The sequence below is a fragment of the Phaseolus vulgaris genome, chromosome 4, assembly GCF_000499845.2.
Source record: "Phaseolus vulgaris cultivar G19833 chromosome 4, P. vulgaris v2.0, whole genome shotgun sequence".
Classification (NCBI taxonomy): Eukaryota; Viridiplantae; Streptophyta; class Magnoliopsida; order Fabales; family Fabaceae; genus Phaseolus; species Phaseolus vulgaris.
The window spans coordinates 8,048,164-8,068,674 of NC_023756.2; the positions used below are offsets into that span (position 1 = coordinate 8,048,164).

Below are 20,511 nucleotides of genomic sequence, written 5' to 3' on the forward strand. Positions count from 1 at the left end.
ATCACTTGAAAAAGTTTTAAAACTAATTCACGTCTATCATGATTTAGCCAAGCCACTCATTCTTTTATAGCATTCAACACTTAGCAATTTGTTATCTTTTCTTCATCTTCTTGAAAGGGTGGCTTTATATAGAGATTGTTAGAAATTCATTGCACATCTTTATCTGGCTATTGAAAGCTTCAAACTCATATATCACATCTTCTTGCATCCAAGGAGAGAGAGTGTAGAAATGCATTAAATGCACCCAATGCAACATTAAATGTTAATCTCCTTTTCAAGTAACATCCCGATAGTTGGTAGTACTTATTAAAACTAGGTCAGGGGACTTTTTACTCAAATCGGAGTAACATTGGAGACCTACACGACAGATAACTAGACCAAAGTTAACATATGTTTGTGTCAAGATGGTGGTTGTTGAAATAAAGTAAAGTTAGCTCGTACCATAAACAATCTTGATGTTTATCATCTTGTATCCTTTTTAGGATGTTACCCTCTTTTAGTGACCAAAACTTTTGATATTTTATATCACATCCTTTGTTTAAACAAAGTTGTTTAGCTAGGAGTAATTGTGCTCCAAAGAATATTTGGTCTTAGCTAGGAGTGGTTGTGTTTCAAATAACACTTGGTCTTAACTAGTTGCATTCTAAACAATACTTTGTGCTTAACCAGATGTTTTGTGGTCCAAATAATATTCGATGTTTACCCAAAAGTGGTTAAGTCCAAATAATACTTGTCTTATATCTTGCAATGTTAGTTTGCTAGTTCGTGTTGATCAAGAACTTGACGTATTATGGGTTTTCAAACGGACGAATATAAAAGATACTTTGCGTAAATATCTCTTATCTTTTTAAATTGCATTTTATTAATCTGCATCCAACCTAAGGGGGAGAGTTTTGTGAAAACAAGTGTTAACAAGCCTTTTTGATAATACATCTTATTGATAACGGTCATATTTCAATAATATTTCATATTAAAATACATGTACTTATGGATATTTATTGATAAACTAACTTTAATTTATCCCCTAATTTATGAGTTTAAACTTTTTTACTTGTTTTGTGATTATAATATGAATAAGAACGATTTATTCTCAAATTTGTGTTAATTTCAGGATTTTAGGGGAAAATGGAGATGAAAGGGCTAAAGGAGAATGTCCAAGATAAAAAGGGAAAGCTGGAACGCTTCCACACTCGCACAAACTTGCCTAAGCCAGAAGCTTTCATGAGGAACTCACCCAAGTGAGATCAATCTCGCCCAAGAGAGACCACTCCAGAGAGGTTGTGTTTTTCCTTGTCTAACTTGCCCAGGTGAGCCCAATCACGCCCAGGCGAGAAGTCACTTAGCCTAAGACCAACTAGGTTAAATATGATGCGTGAGACACAACCCTAAACATCATTGTGAGAATAGAAGGTGATAGAAAACCCTAGAGGAGGCAACCATCAAGGAGAAACATTCTGGATCTTCTTTTCTTGTTTTCCATGCTTGTAATGGCCAACATGAGTGGCTAATTCTACCATTTGAGATTGAGAGTAATTTGTTCAAACTCTTATGCATTGATGTGATATTAAAATATAATATTTATTCTTGATTGATGATTGTATTTTCATTTTATTTGTAATGCTTGTTTATCATGATTTTGATCCTTAGATTTGACTGAAAAATATCTCTAAGTTTCTGACCTAAATAATAATGCTTAACCTATTTGAATGCTATAAATAGATTTGAAATGTTAATTGCTATAAACATATAATCGTAAGGATAAAGAGTTTATAAATATGCGATAAATCGATATTTAGGAAATTATCTTAATAAATTTATATGTGAGAAATCAATATGAATAAATTTTATATAGGCATCAATATCAATCAAAGGATATAATATTATTATGCTTTTTAAAATGCAAAAAGAGTGATGGATTTTAGATTTTCCACATGTTATGTGTTCCTCTTTTATCTTAATTTGATCATTTGGTAAGTGGGAAAGTTTTTTGAAAGTGTTTTAAGAGTCCTTTGTGACTTTTAGTTACATTTTAATAAATTAAATTATGTTTTAATCTCTTAAATATTTTTATATTTGTAGAAAAATAATGAAGAACATTCTAATCAATTCAAATGCATTGAGCTAAAATGATTTTATTTCTCTTCTTTTTTTAATCAGTTATTCTAACTCAAACAATATTTTCATTGACTAAGGAGGTTGAAATAAACAAATGCCTAAATACATTATTTTATGTTATTACATACATACATGTAACATGATATAAATTTAATTTGCTACATAGTCTTCTTTTCACCAAATTAGACTCATGAATTCTCACGATTATGTAATAGACCAATCCATCTTGAGATTCTATGTTTAATAGAGTGTTATCAATATTATGAAGGAATGCTTAAAGAAAAAAATATTTTTTATATACCAAATTGAGTATAATAGAAAATGTTATGAACTCAAGTTCGTTAAGATGACATTAGGGTCAATCACCGCATCCGAGGTATTATCCGCTTTGGAGCTCGAAGTTCCATTACGGTTTTGTTCTTAAACTGTCATTGACCTAAGCGATTTGGGACTATTATTGGACGTACAAGAACAAGTCCCTCAATCAAAGGCTAAAGGAACGAGTTTTCGATTCCCACAGACAATACCAATGTTTTGACATCAAGTTTGTTGAGATGACATCACTAACCATGTAGTCATGAGTTCAAGTCCCACAGTGGATGCCAAATGTTCTTATCGAAAATCGTCTTAGAGTGATTTTGAGGTGGAATTGAGATAACTCCTCTTGCGATTCAGCTTCCCAAGTGAATTCAGAATGATTCTCCTAGGGATCGAACTTGGATTCAGCGTTGTCGGATCGTCAGAAGAGGGGGAGGTCTATATGCAAAGATTATCCGATGTCAAAATAAAAAATATATTGAAAATATTTAATGTAAGAGATCTGTATACTTTATTGATTGTAACATTTTATATGGGATTGTAACATTTTATAGGAGATTTAGGTTTAGTCTCTTTGATATCAACAAAATAGATTTATGAGTTATTATTAGCATTGATGGTAAAGGACAACCGTAGAACCGAATTATGGTCCGAATTATGATAATAATTCTTTGTTTTGATATATAAAAAGAGGTCATACAGAAACTAAAAATACAAGAATAAAATATCTCCATGTAAATTTCATGGTTTATTATATAACATATATAGTGATATATGGTTTCATAATTTTCATTTTCCTCTCTCATTATATATATATAATATTTATCTTCTTTATATATATAGTTTATAGTTTAATTTTTTTTTTATTAAATTTCAAATAATAGAAAATGTGTGGCAAATAAAATACAGTATCAAAGATTTGTATTTTTTTTTTCTTTTGTTTAATAATACTTTTTCATGTGATGGTAAATGATTGTTGTTACATGAGGTATCAGCCTAGTTGAGATCTTAAGTGACATCGTGATGCCTAACATGAAAGTTTTTTTTTTTAAATAAAAAAAATACAGTACCAATGACTCCTATACCATTTTCCTTCCTTAACATTTTCCTAAAATTAAAAAAGAAAAAAGGCAGCCTCATCTCACTTTTATTGCAAAAAGGGGTAATTTTGCCTCTTTTGATTTAGGAAAAAGTAAGGAGCAATTGATTTTTAAAGTACAGTAATGATTTAATGAAAAGACAGGCTAACGAACAGCAAACGACGACGCTTCATTGATTAGAGAACAACAATATATGTTCCTCTTCCCAGAGAATAACAGAAGCTAGTCTCCACCAACATGCACGAAGAAAATCAAAAACCCTTTCTTTTCGCACAACACAACAAAAAATAAATAGAAAAACCTCAAAGCGTTGAAGATTCAACCATCACATACGTGTACAGTATGCACTACTTTCTTAAGTAATTACAACAACTACACTCGCAATTTCAAGATTCGTTCCCACATTAATAATTGCTTAATTTAATTATTGACCTGTATAATTATTATTCTTTAACCGGTTTATTTAGCACAAATTGGGGAATTGGACAATATCTTCCCTTTCTCCCATCTCATCATGTCATAATATTAGTATATATTGTTTACACATGTATCTTGGAATTTTGACTTCAGCATTGCAAGCTGAGCGTGGAGAGATCAGAGTCATGAGATGAATTTTGGATCTTTGAGGCGATACCCTTTTGGTTTCTGACCTTGAAATCGAGCTGGGATGGGGAAAGTTTGGATTTTGATGTTGGTGGTGGTGGTGGGTGTGGTGGGCATTGAAGGTGCAAGGAAGTCTCCGACCGGGAGGATCCACACCCTCTTCTCCGTGGAATGTCAGAATTACTTTGACTGGCAGACGGTGGGGCTGATGAACAGTTACAGGAAGGCCAAGCAGCCTGGACCCATCACAAGACTCCTCAGCTGCACTGATGAGGAAAAGAAGAATTACAAGGGGATGCATTTGGCACCAACCTTTGAGGTGCCCTCCATGAGTAGACACCCCAGAACTGGTGACTGGTAAACTAATGATAAATAATCAGTGTTGCAGAGGTTTTTTATTTTGTTTTTGTTTTTGGGTGGGATGGGGTAATTTTTGGAAGGACAAATGTTAGAGGCAGTTTGAGAGGTGTTTTTTGAGTTTCCCTTCGGTAATTCGTGTAACAGATTTTTATCTAAGGTCAACATAGATTATTATGGGTGAAACTTCAATTTTGACTGGAAATCAGCACTGAAAACGCCTATGAAACTGTATTTAAGTTTTGTCTTTTTTGGAATTTGTAGTGTGGAATGTGGATTGATTTGCGTGATTTTGTTGTGGAGTGAGGTTAATGACATGGTTCTGGTTCTGGTTGTCCAATGTTAGTTGGTTAATTACCAGGGTAGTTTTTAACTCTTGTGATTTGTTGTTCTGTGTAGTTGTGTATCCCGCTGTTGATCTTTCCTTAGGCATGTCTAGGGGCAGGATCTGTGAGTTCTTGAAACATTGGGTATATAAATTGTGGGTTGGTGTGGTGGCTAAAGTCTTCATGGGAAATAAGCAGTGGATTTGTGTGGTGTACGACAGTTATGATTAGTACAGTTATGACTTGTGAAGTTGACAAGAAATTTCCTAATGTCAGCAATGTGCATTTTTTCCTTGTGCATAAGACCACTGAGCTTGGACTTGTCACCAATTAATACAGAGCATTGGATGAGTAATCTTGATACTCTTGCTTCATAATGAAAATATTCTGCTAGTACTTTGGTTTGTGTAAGTGACCATTTGGTTTGAGAAAATGTTTCTTTATTTTCATTTTCTGTTTTCACTTTGATTTCTTATTATGCAGAAAAAAGTGAAAACAAAAAATGAAAACATTAAAAAGTTATTTTTAGTGAGTCCTATGCAAGCATTTGAAAAATGCAAACAAAGTAAAAACAAAAAGTGTTTTCTCAAACCACATGCTCCTAAGTGTCTGTTCATTCCCATATCACCCCCTTTAAGGTGTTTTTATTTTATTTTATTTTAACACGTCCCTTTGGCAAATTCATGCGCCTATGTTATTACAAAAGCAGAACCATTTGCTGAAGATAGCAGGATGAAAAATAAATCTCCTATCCACTATGCAGGTATCCTGCAATAAACAAACCTGCTGGGGTTGTACACTGGCTTAAACACAGTAAGGATGCAAAAAACGTTGACTGGGTTGTCATTCTGGATGCAGACATGATAATCCGAGGCCCAATTCTACCTTGGGAGCTTGGTGCAGAGAAAAAAAGACCTGTTGCAGCTTATTATGGGTATTTACTATTTTCTTGCTTATTCATTTTATTCACTCCTTTTCTTTTTGTGGTGTAGTGTAAACCGCTTGATCATCACTTCCATTTTTAGATACTTTTGGAAGGATGCTAATGCACTAGAGCAGCTTACATTTGGCTATTGTCAATTTATAACAATATGGAAGTTCTGGAAGCCTAGGCCTTTTGTATTTACATTGGCCATAATGCATTCACTTGACGATTGAATCAGGGGATAGGGCCTTTACTAATGCATGAGTTAGAGAGCTTTGCTTTAAGTTATAAACTTGATTAAATCTCTTAAAGTGGTACTTAAATATTGTATTTTATATTATTGTTTCTTTCTTTGGCTCACCATTAAAACTTGAGACATATCTAAATTCTGTCTCCAGGTACTTAAAAGGTTGCGACAATATTTTGGCTCAACTGCACACAAAACATCCAGAACTGTGTGACAAAGTTGGTGGGCTTTTGGCCTTTCATATAGATGACCTGCGAGTTTTTGCTCCCTTGTGGCTTTCAAAAACTGAAGAAGTTAGGGAAGATAGGGCTCACTGGGCAACAAACATAACTGGTGACATCTACGGGAAAGGATGGATCAGTGAGATGTATGGATACTCATTTGGTGCTGCAGAGGTGAGTTCAATACCTTAAAATGATTTTTTTATTTCAGGCATTATAAACTATATACTTGACGTAACTCTGTATCAATCATCTAGCGCTTCACTGTAGTGTTTAATGATTCAATTTCCACTGATTTATTTTGTATGTATCCTTCTTTATGTCTACCTGTTTGGGTTCCCTCCTCTTCTTCACAGGTTGGACTTCGGCACAAGATCAATGATAACTTAATGATCTACCCAGGTTATGTTCCTCGAGAGGGTATTGAGCCAATTCTTCTTCACTATGGGCTGCCGTTTAGTGTTGGGAATTGGTCGTTTAATAAACTGGCTCACCACGATGATGGACTTGTATACGAATGTAATAGTCTCTTTCCAGAACCTCCATATCCCAAAGAGGTACATAAACCATTATACTTGTATAAAAGGAAACTCATGGTTGGAGAAAAACCAGAATTTTTCACCCCCATGTGTGCTTCTCTTTTGGGAGAAGAAATTCCTGTGTTATAGAAAAGGATGTTTATTTGTGATGCACTAATGCTTCACCATTTTCTAATAAGCAAGCACATATTTCTATTACATGTATTTAATCTTTGTTTTTGTTCAACTATGCTTATGAAAATAAATATGGCATAAGGTTTTTTCAGTTTTACTGAAAGTATCTTATTGCAGGTAAGACAGTTGGAACTTGATGATAATCGAAGGCGAGGCCTGTTTCTAAGCATAGAGTGCATAAACATTATAAATGAAGGCCTTTTATTACAACATGCAGCAAATGGTTGCCCTAAACCAGTATGGTCTAAATACTTGAGCTTTTTGAAAAGCAAAGCTTATGCAGAACTAACTCAGCCAAAATATGTTACTCCTGCTACTTTACAAATGATGGAGGATATCAAAGAAGAACATGTAGATGATGGTGCTGGAAAGCCACATCCTAAAATCCATACCCTTTTTTCAACGGAATGCACCACATACTTTGATTGGCAGACTGTAGGACTTATGCACAGTTTCCATAGAAGTGGACAGCCTGGAAATATTACTAGACTTCTTAGCTGCTCCGATGAGGAATTACAGAAGTATAAAGGCCATGATTTGGCTCCAACACATTATGTCCCTTCTATGAGTCGACATCCATTAACAGGAGATTGGTAATTGCGTTTTTGTATGTTTCTTTCAAATTTCAGTAGCAGTATGTGGACCTGTTTTGTTAGTTTCCTGTTATTTCCATGCTAGCATTTACTGTATGATTGGGACAAAGTGGTTAATATTAAATTCTGGGTTTAGTCTATCAGTATTTGGTGGAACTCAAATTTAACTTATTTATTTAATACTGCTAAACTTCTTATCTTTGCCTTATGTTTACTGTTCCTGCTTAAATGATATACAAGATACCGAATGCTTCAACCTGTAGTGTGCAGCTATTGAGAGCCTACTTCTTTTCAATGTTTCATGTGGCTAATGATTTATACTATAATAAGCTAAAAAAACATGACAGTGTGTGTTTTATTTTAGGTATCCAGCAATTAATAAACCAGCTGCAGTCCTTCACTGGCTTAATCATGTAAATATTGATGCTGAATTCATTGTGATTCTTGATGCTGACATGATCTTAAGAGGCCCAATAACACCATGGGAATTCAAAGCTGCTCGTGGTCATCCTGTTTCAACTCCCTATGAGTAAGTATACTGAACTAAACTTATGTTTATGAGACTGTTTAATGTTGGTATTGATGCAATGCTGTTGATTGAAGTTGGCTAGATCAGTAAATACATGTTTCTGCTGATATCTGTTTTATCTTGTGTATTCTCTATGATGACTCATTTGTTTGTTTTAATAGTTTGTTTTAATTTTTCTATGCTAGCTACCTTATTGGCTGTGACAATGAACTTGCAAAATTACATACTAGCCATCCTGAGGCCTGTGACAAGGTTGGCGGTGTAATCATTATGCATATAGAGGACCTTCGGAAATTCGCTATGCTCTGGCTTCATAAAACTGAGGAAGTCCGAGCTGATAGAGCTCATTATGCAAGAAATATAACAGGAGACATATATGAATCTGGGTGGATTAGTGAGATGTATGGTTACTCATTTGGTGCTGCAGAGGTATTTTGCTTTTACATTCTTTTCATGTATGATCAACTTATATCTTGATATGATTATGGGTGTCATAGTGTTAGAGATATAGCCTTTTTCAGGTACAGATCTATTGTCATTGAGTTGCTACTTGCTTTCCAACTTGCGCTGTCCTTCAAAGAGCTACGCAAATTTGAGCTTGGACCGTTTGACTCTCATTTGAGTGTCTATCACATCTATTCTAGGAGCTAACCAATCAAATCTCAAATTTCAATTATAGCTTTATGATTATCAATTTTTTCCACACACAATTGAAGCAGACTCATGTAAATTGAATATAAGTTAGGTCTTTTGGATGGTCAAAACTCTAATCATCATACATTCATACAGATAAAAGAATTTACTTTGTTTGCAAGAATACAAATAATGCTTAAATTGAACATAAACTGTTGTGGCGAAATGGACCTTTGTTATAGGAAGAGCTATAAGCCCCTCCATCTTAAGGAGGAGGGAACTCTCAATAAGAAATCACAAATGTGTTCCAAGATTTGGTGCAGAGCTGCAGCCATTATCTCGAGGTTGATAGGGGACAGGTGCTCCCAAAGAGATACCAGGGTTCTGTGCTGTTGTGCCTTCTTAGTTTCAATGTTTTGAATTCTTTACAGAATTTGATAGTCTTTCAGTGGTGATTAGATCTATCACCATTTGTGAAATAAAGAAAGAAGCATACTCTTTATTGGTGTAAGGTACATAGAGTGGGGAAAAGAAACAATGGTTTTTCATGGGTATTGCCACATGGCTTAATCTTAATTCTTAATCATTTTATCAAGAAAAACAGCAGACAATAATAGAAAACATATCACAGTAGAGTCTCCATCCATAAATAAACAGGGCCTTTCACATTCTTTCTTCATTGATGGAGACCTTGCCACTTGATAGCTTGAACTAAATCGAACAAAAATACATGAGATCTGTAGTTACTTACATACTTGATCTCGATGTACAGTGTCATACCCCAACACTTACAGCCTTACTACTCTATCATTATTTTACGCTCGTCTTTTATTGTTTTATATCCATGATAGAGCTCACTTTGGCCAATCACTAATTAGCAGAAACTAGCATTGGCAATTGAAGTGTAAAACCTTTGCCTCTATTGCTTAATTGAAAGGGTCAGACACTTCTCCCTACTTGATGGGAGCAGACCAAAATATTTTTTTGTTTTTAGTGTCATACTGACAATATTGATTCTTGGTGTTTATATAGGTTGATTCTCAAGGTTAGATATGCCTGACTTTGTCCCTCTCTATATAAGTGATCCTCAAGTAATCAAGTTCCTTTGAGCAATTTAGATATTTCATCTTTTCTCTTGTTTCTTAAAGATCACCAAAAATGTGTCTAAATTTTGTCTTGCCTTTTCAGTATGTTTTTGTTGTTTAGTTCTCTATGTTAATTTAGCCTTTATGATTTGGTCCTTAAAAATATCTCAGTGAGTTAACAGATGAGGGTATTTATAAACTATCCTTTACTTCAATTCTCATCTTAAGCAGAACTTTTTTGGTGTATTAGAACAGGTACCTAGAGCTATTCATTAGTTAGTTCATTAGCTAGGTATCCATATCCTTAATCTTCGATAAAAATTCGTATTTCTTTTTAGTTTCTGATCCAGTTTCTATAAATAACACAAATGCAAATGAATTTTATTGAACCTTCATAGTTTGAGAGACCTTGTTCTCTCCCTTCTTTCTAACAGAACAATCCTTTCTCACAATGACTGATAGATCTCTCTTTCAACCTCTCCTTTTATTTGTTGATAAGATGTCTTGTTCAAATATTTCATCCCACTGACCTAATTAGGTAACTAATTAATGTAACTAACTACCTAACTAACTAATCACTATCAGTACCTAATGCTGACAAAAAAAAACTATCAGTACCTAACATCGTATGGCTGGGAACCAATTCTTTGGCCACCTTAATGATTCGTGTGCATTATAACTTGTAGAATCATATAGCATGCATTCATTCAGGATACAAATTTGAGAATAAAAATTCTATTGTTCTGTGCTGTCCAAATGGGAAGCTTTTCCAAACATCAGTTTCTTCATTTGTTAAAATAAAAAAATAATAGATAGTAAATGCAATGGTATAGAGTGTGACTGATTGCAAATTTAAAGGTTCTGATCTATATAAATTAATGAAGCAAAGAAAATATAATCTTTTCATGGCTTTCTAAACAAAGCCCGTTGAAGTTCTACCCTTGTAATTTATTTTATTCCCGTTCCAACAATTGTAATTGCCAAAAACTATTTTACCTTTTTGGCCTGCTTTCCTCCCTTCACTTGTCTGATTGCTCCTCACTATTATTCAAATTGCCCTCTCTATCAATTTGCTTACATAAGAAATTGCTTGAATTGCTTTCATCAAGTACTACAGTTTCATTTTCTCCTATATGAAATATGTCAAGACATCATAAATCTTGAAGCTTATACACACACTTACACACTCTATGATGTGTTGCATTGCAACAATGTTTGTGCTTCATAGGCTTGATGTTTTACTTTAGTTGACCATCCTGTGATGAAGCTAATATTAACTGTTGAAAGACGACTGAGCAAGGAGAGTTCTAGTTGATTAAAAATAAGCAATTGTTGAAAGCATAGTAGTAAGGATATGACAAAGCATGTCTATTACATAAATAGAAACCACATGAGGTTGTATTGAACTCTTACTCAGTGATAATTGTTCTATCTATTATAAAAGAAAATTGAGGGCCGTATTTATTTATAAGGGATGTGCTTTCTATTATTTGCTTTTATTATTGAGGGGTGAGTGACAAAACTAAATCTTATGGTGTTCACTTTTGGGTTGAGTTGTTCAGAACCCAATTGTGAACTATAATGAGCATAAATTTTCATTCCCTAACCTCTATATGGTGCTCTGTGTATTTTTCTTTCATGGTGTATTGCATCACATAATTTTTTACTTCGTCTTTAGAGTATGAAAATATTTCACTGCTTTAACCAGTTCTTTATTGATGCAGTTGAAATTAAAGCATACTATAAACGATGAGATACTGATATACCCGGGATATGTTCCTCAACCTGGTGTCAAATATAGAGTCTTTCATTATGGATTGCAATTCAGTGTTGGGAATTGGAGCTTTGACAAAGCAGACTGGCGCAATGTTGACATGGTCAACAAATGCTGGGCCAAGTTTCCGGACCCACCAGATTCCTCAACACTTGGTCAAGCTAACACGGAGGATTTACAGCGAGATCTGCTCAGCATAGAATGTGCTAAGACGTTGAATGAAGCACTGAATCTTCACCATAAGAGAAAGTGTTCTGGTAATAATTCCTTGACATCAGAAGGGGAGGAAAGAAAAGAAGAAAGTGTAGTCTCAAGGCTCAGCAATCTGAATGCAAATGATGATTCCACAAACAATCATACCACAACGGATGAATCAGAAAGTGTTCAGAAAGATGAGATGCCTAGTTCTTTTAGGTTTTGGATGATATTCTTGTGGGCATTTTCAGGAGTAGGTTTCTTGGTTGTGATTTTTGTGGTGTATTCAGGTCATAGAAGAAGAGGAACTAGGCCAAACAAAGGTAGGAGGAGAAGAAACTTGCATTCAGGTTTCATGGAAATGAACGGACGTGATCGGTACAGCCGCGGCGATGTCCCTCTGTAGACATTCTGTTCCTTTTCCTTTTTATGGTGTAAAGCTGGTTGGTCAGAATTTGAAGTCTTTCATGCTAGGATAAACAAATTGAAGGCTAAAAGACTTGTTTCTTGAGTGAGTCTGTGTGAGGTCATTTGTGCAAAGCAAGCTATTTCTGACCCTCTAAAAAGCCTCCCATTTTTTGATATTGTTAATGAACATTAATGATTGAGAAACTTGCAAAGAGAAAATAATCTTCTGTTCTTTAATTTGAGATTGCTTGTACTTTTTTTTGTACCCAGAGAACATAAGATCTTAGCAATGTATAACAAGAGATTGGATTATCCTGCAGCATAGGTGAGGGATATGCTGCATAATTCTCATTTTCATTTTTTCCTTCTGATAGATAACAAAGGGATTTTCTGAGTACTGACATATGTAGTCTTCATGTAACATTTTAATGGATCTTAATCCTATCAACATTTGCTGTAAAAACTCACTTATATAATAAAAAGTTATGTAACTTGTGTTGAATTTAATTGCCGACCAACTATTGTAGATTAACTGTTGTTTGCAGATGCTGTCTTGGGTTTCTAGGCCACCAAATAAACTAGGTAACCCCCTTATGATCTGATTATGATCATGGAGATATAGTATTCACGATTACGTTTATTTTTTAATGAAAAATGCTAGTTATGCTTTCTCTTACATTCTCTGCACTCTCTTTCTAAGACTATCTCTATAATTAGCTGAAATTCATTCGGAACTTTCAAATTTTGGTAGATCTCACTTCTAAATCAGGAGAATGTCATTAAATGAGAAGTAAAATTCATAAAAGTAGGTGGTTTAGGGTTTAGGGTTCAACCAATTACAAGAGGAGTCTTAGATTGAGAATGACATGTAGAGGTTTTTAAGCTATGTAGCACAGATACGGACACTGACACAACACGGAGATACGTATAATCTCAATGTAGGATACGAGGACACAGATCTATATATTATATAGTTTTGAATTTATAAATTGAAAATAAATATTTATGTGCAAAAATATGTTTCAGATTCTTTTGGGAGCAGGAAGATATTTTTCATGACTGGTTTAAAAGAATTTGTTCCTTATTTTTATAATCATAATAAAAATTTATACAATAAATTTGAGTTTTTAAAAAATTATTGTATTTATACCTTTTAAAATTGTGTTAGAACCGTGCTAGAATTTTAAAAAATCTAACAAATATATTTTGAATTAAACACTTCACCGATAAGTGTTCTACGAGTGTCGACATCGATACGTGTGTCTGACACGGATATGCCATTTAAGAGAAGTGTCGAGTCTCATATGTTTTAAGCATTCCTCTTTTTTAATTATTTCAAATGAAGTGGCACAACATCACTCATTGAAATATTTAAATTATTCTTAAACTTAATTTTTAAACTATATAAGACTATTACAAGTTTGTATTAAAACATAAACAAATAAATAAATATCACTACTATAATATTATAATTTCATAATCATTATACCACCATATGTCATAATAAATAAACATAAATAAACTAATTTAAAATTAAATAAACAACATAAATAACCAAATAGGTCATAATAACTACTAATAAAAATATTTTTTAATTGTATACTTATAATTTATTAAATAAAAGTATTTTTAAGTGTGATGTATTAATTAATTAAGTGTAAAAAGATTAAAAAAAAAAAAAATCACGTCAACCGTCTCAAGTGTATTTTAGAAAAACTATACAACTATAGTAATTAAATATTTGTAAAGTGGCTGAAGGATTTTTTTATAAGATCAAAATTAGTAAAACTTAAACCATAGAATTCAAGAATGCATGTGCATTTAAAAAAAGTTTTTTTTTCCTATAAGTTATGTTAACATAAATTTTAATAAAATAATAAGGGGATAATGTGGGTCACATATGAGTTACATGTTATTTTGCCTACTTCTTTTTAGGTACAATTATGTTCCAACCCATGTTTATGAAAACAAAAATTAGAAAGATAAATTCAACATAGTCATTGACAATTTTTTTTATATCAAAATTGAGTCATTCCTAAAAAATACTTATTTATTACAAGTAAAATCGTGTTAAACACTTAAAGAAAAAAAATTAAATATTAAGAATTTATTATTTATTTGTACTCACATGTATACAAATAAATAATAACAATGAATGATTCTTAGAAAATAAAGTTATGCAAATAACAAGACAAGAGAAACAAACTAACTCAATAATTCAAACGGTCTCTATAAATAACTCAAACATTATACTTTTTTTAAAAAAAACTACACTATTATTTTATTCAAAATATTAAGTCTTATTAAAGTAGTCATTGAAATGAATAAAAAAATAACTATAAAAAATCTTAATTTAAAATTTGTTAATTTATCAATTTTAGAAACCACAATGATGATACGTTACATGTGTAACATACTAATGTTATAAAACTTTAATTTTAAAGATTTATTTGACATTTTTCAAATTAACATTATCTTATCATTTATTATAATCAGATTATACTTTTTTAATTATCATTTTTTCAAATTTATTTATTTTATCCTTATATGTATTAATTTATTTACTTTCTGTTATTAAAAAAAATATCTATAAAGATTAACATTAATTTTATTATATAACTATAATTATTAATTAAAATTAAATTTTTTATAATATTTATTGAAAAAATTAAAAATAATTTTATTATATAATTATAACATTATAAAAATTAATAAATAAGATTATTTCTATAATTTTTATGCAATTAATTTTTTATAAATTCAATATAAATATGAATTTTTCTTAATTAATCTTGTTATAATAATTAATTTTTAATTATACTTTTTTATCTTTTATTATCATAACAAAAGTGAACGTACGCATACGTAACTATTATAACAATAAATAAAGTATATATATATATATATATATATATAATACATATTCATTAGTGTAGAAATTTCATTTTCTGAATAGGTTCTCAGAAGAATTATAATGTAAAAAAAGTCATTTATTATATTATATAGATTAGATTGAGTTAAAAAAAATAGTTTCTATATTAATTCTAGTTATAATCATTAATTAATTAATTCATAATGTTGATTATAATTGCAATCAATATAAAAAAAACTAATTTCTAAACTATATTACAATAAACTACCTTTCTCATTCATAATAAGTAACAAAATTAATTCCTACAACAAAATTTTCAGCCAATTCAGATACAACATAACTACAACACAAGTTGAGCATTAAACATTGCAAAAAAAGTGTTGCAAGACAATTTTTTTACACTTTAAATAAGCAAGTTAAAGCATATCTGAAAAGATAAAGTTTAGTAAATTATCTCATTGTGGATCTCACTACAAAGTGTTCTACTTGTAAAAATAAAACATTAAATACCCATCAACAACTCCTTTTTCTCCATTATAAGAGTAGAGTGGAGTTTAACAATAGAGTTTACTCATTCACATATTAGCTCATAAATATTGAAGGTACATCATTCACTTACTATAACAAATAATTAATACAAGAATATTAATTAACTTCTCACTTTTAATATATTTAAATATATTTATTTATATGATTTGAAAATTAATGAAGTCTAAATATGCATTTTCTTGAATAGTTTCAATTGATGATTCCTATCTTTCAAACTTAACTAATAAATAATTTTCTCATACTATACAAGGTTAAAGATAGCAACAATTTAATATTTTTATCACAAGTTATAAATGCAAAAAAAAAATAATGTGATTACAACTACTATATATTTTAAGAGATATTTAACTAGGCTAATATATGCATATAATTTAAGATATATATATATATATATATATATATATTTTGCTTATTGATATTTCTTAAGAAAAGAAGTTGATCTCAATCTCCTTCTTTACTCAAATGTTCAACAATCGTTTAAATGATATGCTCATCACTTGGACGACGACATTTCAAACTCAAAGATAATTGGTGTGACATTCTTCTTGTCAAAACAATGAGTTATCATTTAATAAACATATTCACTGTTTGAGGGACTTCTTAATCACTTAAATAATGAGACTCTATACCAAATACTTGCCCATGAAACTAGGAAACATTGTTAAAAAAGTAAGTTTGACTACTCTAGTAGTCTAATAGGTATCATACACTATATTTTTCTACTTAACAAATGCAATTTGATCAATTTTGACAATTTTACCGTATTCTACCCATAATATTTGTTGCATGGTAATAATTTATAACAGTTATATCAATGTAAACTACACACTTAAATTTTCAACTACAAGAATAACACTTGCTACCAACTCCCATCTTTCAACTTCTTCATAACTTCAAGAAAAACTCTACTTTCTCCATTTTATAACCAAAATTCATCATTTCTCTAAAAAAAATTTCAAAAACATTAATTTTCATACTTCTACCTGCGATTCTCAAGATTCAAAACCTAACAAAGCAAACATACCCAAGTTTATGATCTACTTAAGAAGAAAGAGCTAACCTCATGCATTTGATTTCCCAAACCCTTGCATGTCTACCTATTCCTTTTTCAAATCCTGCGGCAGCTGTGCGAGCTCTTACCGCGTGCCATAAATGGAAAAGATGAAAGTTTAAAGAGAGAAGATAAAATTCAACTTATTCTTGCTCCATCTACCTCCTAACTAGATTATATATTAAAAAAATGCTCTAGAAAGTAAATGACACCTTAGATTGCAATTTTGAAAGATGGAAAGGAAAGTAGAAGAATAAGGTAGTACAGAAAATTAAAAAAAAAAGTTTTTGTCTTTACAAAGGAAAAAAAGTTTTATTTTCTTTTTAGATTTCTATTAACACTCATTTTTTAATAAGTTCACGCCTTATCTATTTGTTTAAGCTCTAATATAATACTCTCCTCCATATCAAGTCCCTTCCATTTTGAGGTTTTTTACACAAATAATGTAATTTTTACCCGAATTCAAAACCTAACGAAGGAAACATACCCAAGTTTATGATCTACTTAAGAAAAAAGAGCTAACCTCATGCGTTTGGTTTCCCAAACCCTTGCATGTCAACCTTTAATAAAAAAGATGAAAGTTTAAAGAGAGAAGATAAAATTCAACTTATCCTTGCTCCATCTACCTCCTAACTAGATTATATATTCTAAAAAAAAAAAATGCCCTAGAAAGTAAATGACACCTTAGATTGCAATTTTGAAAGATGGGAAGGAAAGTAGAAGAACAAGGTAGTATGGAAAATTTTAAAAAAAATGTTTTTATCTTTCCAAAGGAAAAATTTTCTTTTCTTTTAGATTTCTATTGAAACTCATTTTTTACTAAGTTCACGCTTTATATGTTTGTTTAAGCTCTAATATAATAGTCTCCTCCATATCAAGTCCCTTCCATTTTGAGGTTTTTTTACACAAATGATGTAAGTTTTACCCAAAATTACAAAAATGGGTAAATTTTTAAAAAATGGCACAATTGGGTAGTCGAGCTTTTAGTCATGTGAGGAAGCCTAATTTTAAAATGAAGAAGTTGTACTTACAAACACAACTACAATTCATATCATATTTTTTTTTGTCTTCTATGAAGTTGGGCATGCATTCATTTTTTTTATATATTTTTTGCTTTATAGTAAAGTTGTTCTACCAAACACATTTTTCAATCTTTTTTAAAATTCGAAATTTTGTAATATTTTCTGATATTTGTTAAAGTCATACTTCTTTGTAATTTTTTATTTATTTTAGGGTTTAGGGTTTCGAAACATGACTTCAACGAAAATAAAAAAATAGAAAAATTCAAATTAAAAGAAAAATTGAAAAACATGTTTGATAGCATGACTTTAGTATAAAACAAAATAAAAAATTAAAAAAACATACATGCACAACTTCACATAAGAAAAAATAAAATATGTTGATTGTACATTCTAAAGTTGTATCTGCTTGTAGAACTTACCAATTATGTAATTATTTAAAAATTACATCATTTCTATAAAAAAAAAACCTCACTTTCATTTCAATCTTAAATTTAAAACAACTCAACTTTAATTATATGGACTTATGTATTTACACTTTTCATTTATATCCCATGTATCATATCTTGAATAATATAATAACGAATCAATTTAATTTACAAATACAATAAATCACGCCCAAAATTCTCATAAGGATAATCTTGTCTGTAAAATGATCTAGTATTTTTTTCAATCTTCGTTTACCCTTCTCCATTTACCTAACTAACATGAAATTTTTTTAAAGGAGTTTTATGTTTAAAATTAGGTTAAATTATTTATTTATCTTCTATAAATTGTCTCCATTTTGTTCACATTATAAAGTCACTGTACTAATACTTTCTAGTTGTGATAAATTACCACAAATTATTTTCGAAGACTAGAATTTAAAATTTTATTATGTAGAGACTAAACTTTAAAGTGGAAACATTACAAGAATGCAATGAAGTAGAGACCAAAACATAATGTCGGCTCTATCCCAAACATTGTTAAATATGGTGAAATACACTATACTGTGACACAACCAAGCTTTGTATCGATCATGCTCTTCTAGGCAGATGCAAATGTAAATAAAGTATGTGATAGGGCATAACTGACGCAAGGAGGTAGGATAGAGATGCTAGGGCTTAGTCATCACAAGGTCTTAGGTGGGGGATGCGATGGCTTAATCCTCACAAGTGTTAGGTTAAGGTGCAAGGGCTTAGTCATTGCATGGTGTTAGGTAGGGTTGTTAGGGTTTAGCTGACGCTGGGTAAGGCTTATAAAGCCAAAACACATCTCATTTCTCCACGCTAGCCATTTTCTCCAACTTTCCGAAATTCCTAGATTATGCATTTTGTTCTTTTCCTCATTCTATGGTGCGTTGTTGGTCAAAGTGAGTTGGTGTGGAGGTTGTTGTTGCAATCTTGCAAGGCTCCTTGTTGGCTAAGATAGTGTGGAGGTTTGGGTAGGAGTTGGAGTAGTTAATGCTTCAAATCTATGTTCTTGATTCGTTTTTGGTTCTTGGTTAAAAGGTGAGTTTGTTCTTGGTTATGGATATTTCATTGTTGAGTTTGTGTTTAATTTTTATGGTTATGAGTTTGGATTCTAGGTGTGGATTGCATATAGTACTCTGCATACAACTAAAGTCTAATTTGATGAAGTTCATTTCTCATGGTTATTATTGTTGTAGACTTAATACAAGTTACTTGTAAGTATCTTACAAGAAAAAATGGTGACCCAATATTTCAAATTACACAAACACGGAGTTTCATTCTCATGTTATTTCAATTATGTGTACCTTTAATTTGAGTCATTGTTTCAAAATAATATTTGACAAAGCATTCAACTTAGAGAGGGCTTAACCCACTCTATCATTTTTTTCTATTTGTATAACTACATATCTAAACACAAAATATTGTCTAAACATGCAACTTAGTAAGGGTTTGACTCACGCTATTAGCTTCCCAGGGTTGAGTTCACTCTATTAACTTCCTCTTAACAAGGACTGAACTCACTCTATTAGTCTTAAACGCTACCTTATTAGCTTTGATGTATAAAATGTCAATTTTTAACCCACACAAATTCAACGCAAATTTGATTTTAGAGTCGATTTTTTTCCTCTTTGAGACAGTTAGTGATTCACTCTATAATAAAGTTTTAATGTAGTAAAACAATAATATGAACTAGATAAATAATTTAGCCTTTAAAAATAGTGGATCTTAAAATATTTTCAAAAATAAATTTTATAAACCTTTCATTTGAATGCTTATTTAATTAAATTCGCATTCACTATTCCATAATAAATTGAAAAGGACAAAACTTAGTGCAAGAGTGTACTCATTTATCTTCTATACAATCTTCTTCTACTTTTTCTTTTCAAACAAATAACATAGAGTGATTTGTTTTCTCCTTTTATTAACTAATACAAAAAGATACTTATTCTTTTCTCTTTCTTCATTTTCTATCATATGCCAAGCAATGTGACAAGGTTCGACCTCTATTAATATTCAACATGGCTTAAATATTTTTAGACTCTAAAAATACAACGTTTTTTAGTCCTTAAAAAGTTTACTTGGTTATTTTATCCTGTAATTTTTTTGCTTTTAGTTCTTATTATTTTGTTTTCATAGAAAATATGCATTTTATTTTAGTATTTATAATATGAAGATTATTTACTTTTAACCCCTATTAAATATTTTTCAAACGGACTAATTGAAAATAAACAAAAGTATTATAAGACTGGAATAATACTTTACCAAAACTAAGAATGTATTTAGACAATTTTTCTATATAAATATTTAGAAGAAAAAATAAACAAGTCTTTTCATAAGATAAAGTTGACTATGCATTAAGTTAAAAAAAATAAACAATATAAGATAGTTTTTACAAACTAATTTATGCATAAACTAATTCCAATTTA

General features: G+C 31.0%; 1 protein-coding gene across 2 annotated transcripts; it reads left to right on the top strand.

The window, feature by feature from the left end:
* The first annotated feature begins 3,617 nt into the window (after positions 1-3,617).
* LOC137837150 (peptidyl serine alpha-galactosyltransferase-like) lies at positions 3,618-12,649 on the top strand. Of its 2 annotated transcripts, none has more exons than XM_068646028.1 (9): positions 3,618-3,892; positions 4,104-4,493; positions 5,583-5,753; positions 6,143-6,386; positions 6,569-6,769; positions 7,043-7,518; positions 7,883-8,047; positions 8,233-8,476; positions 11,490-12,649. In XM_068646028.1, exons 2-9 carry the CDS (start codon positions 4,201-4,203, stop codon positions 12,138-12,140), a joined length of 2,445 nt encoding a protein of 814 aa, XP_068502129.1. In that variant the 5' UTR covers positions 3,618-3,892; positions 4,104-4,200; the 3' UTR covers positions 12,141-12,649. The 2 variants fall into 2 exon arrangements, with proteins under 2 accessions (XP_068502129.1, XP_068502130.1); XM_068646029.1 differs by having other exon boundaries at positions 3,756-3,873.
* The last annotated feature ends 7,862 nt before the right edge of the window (positions 12,650-20,511 follow it).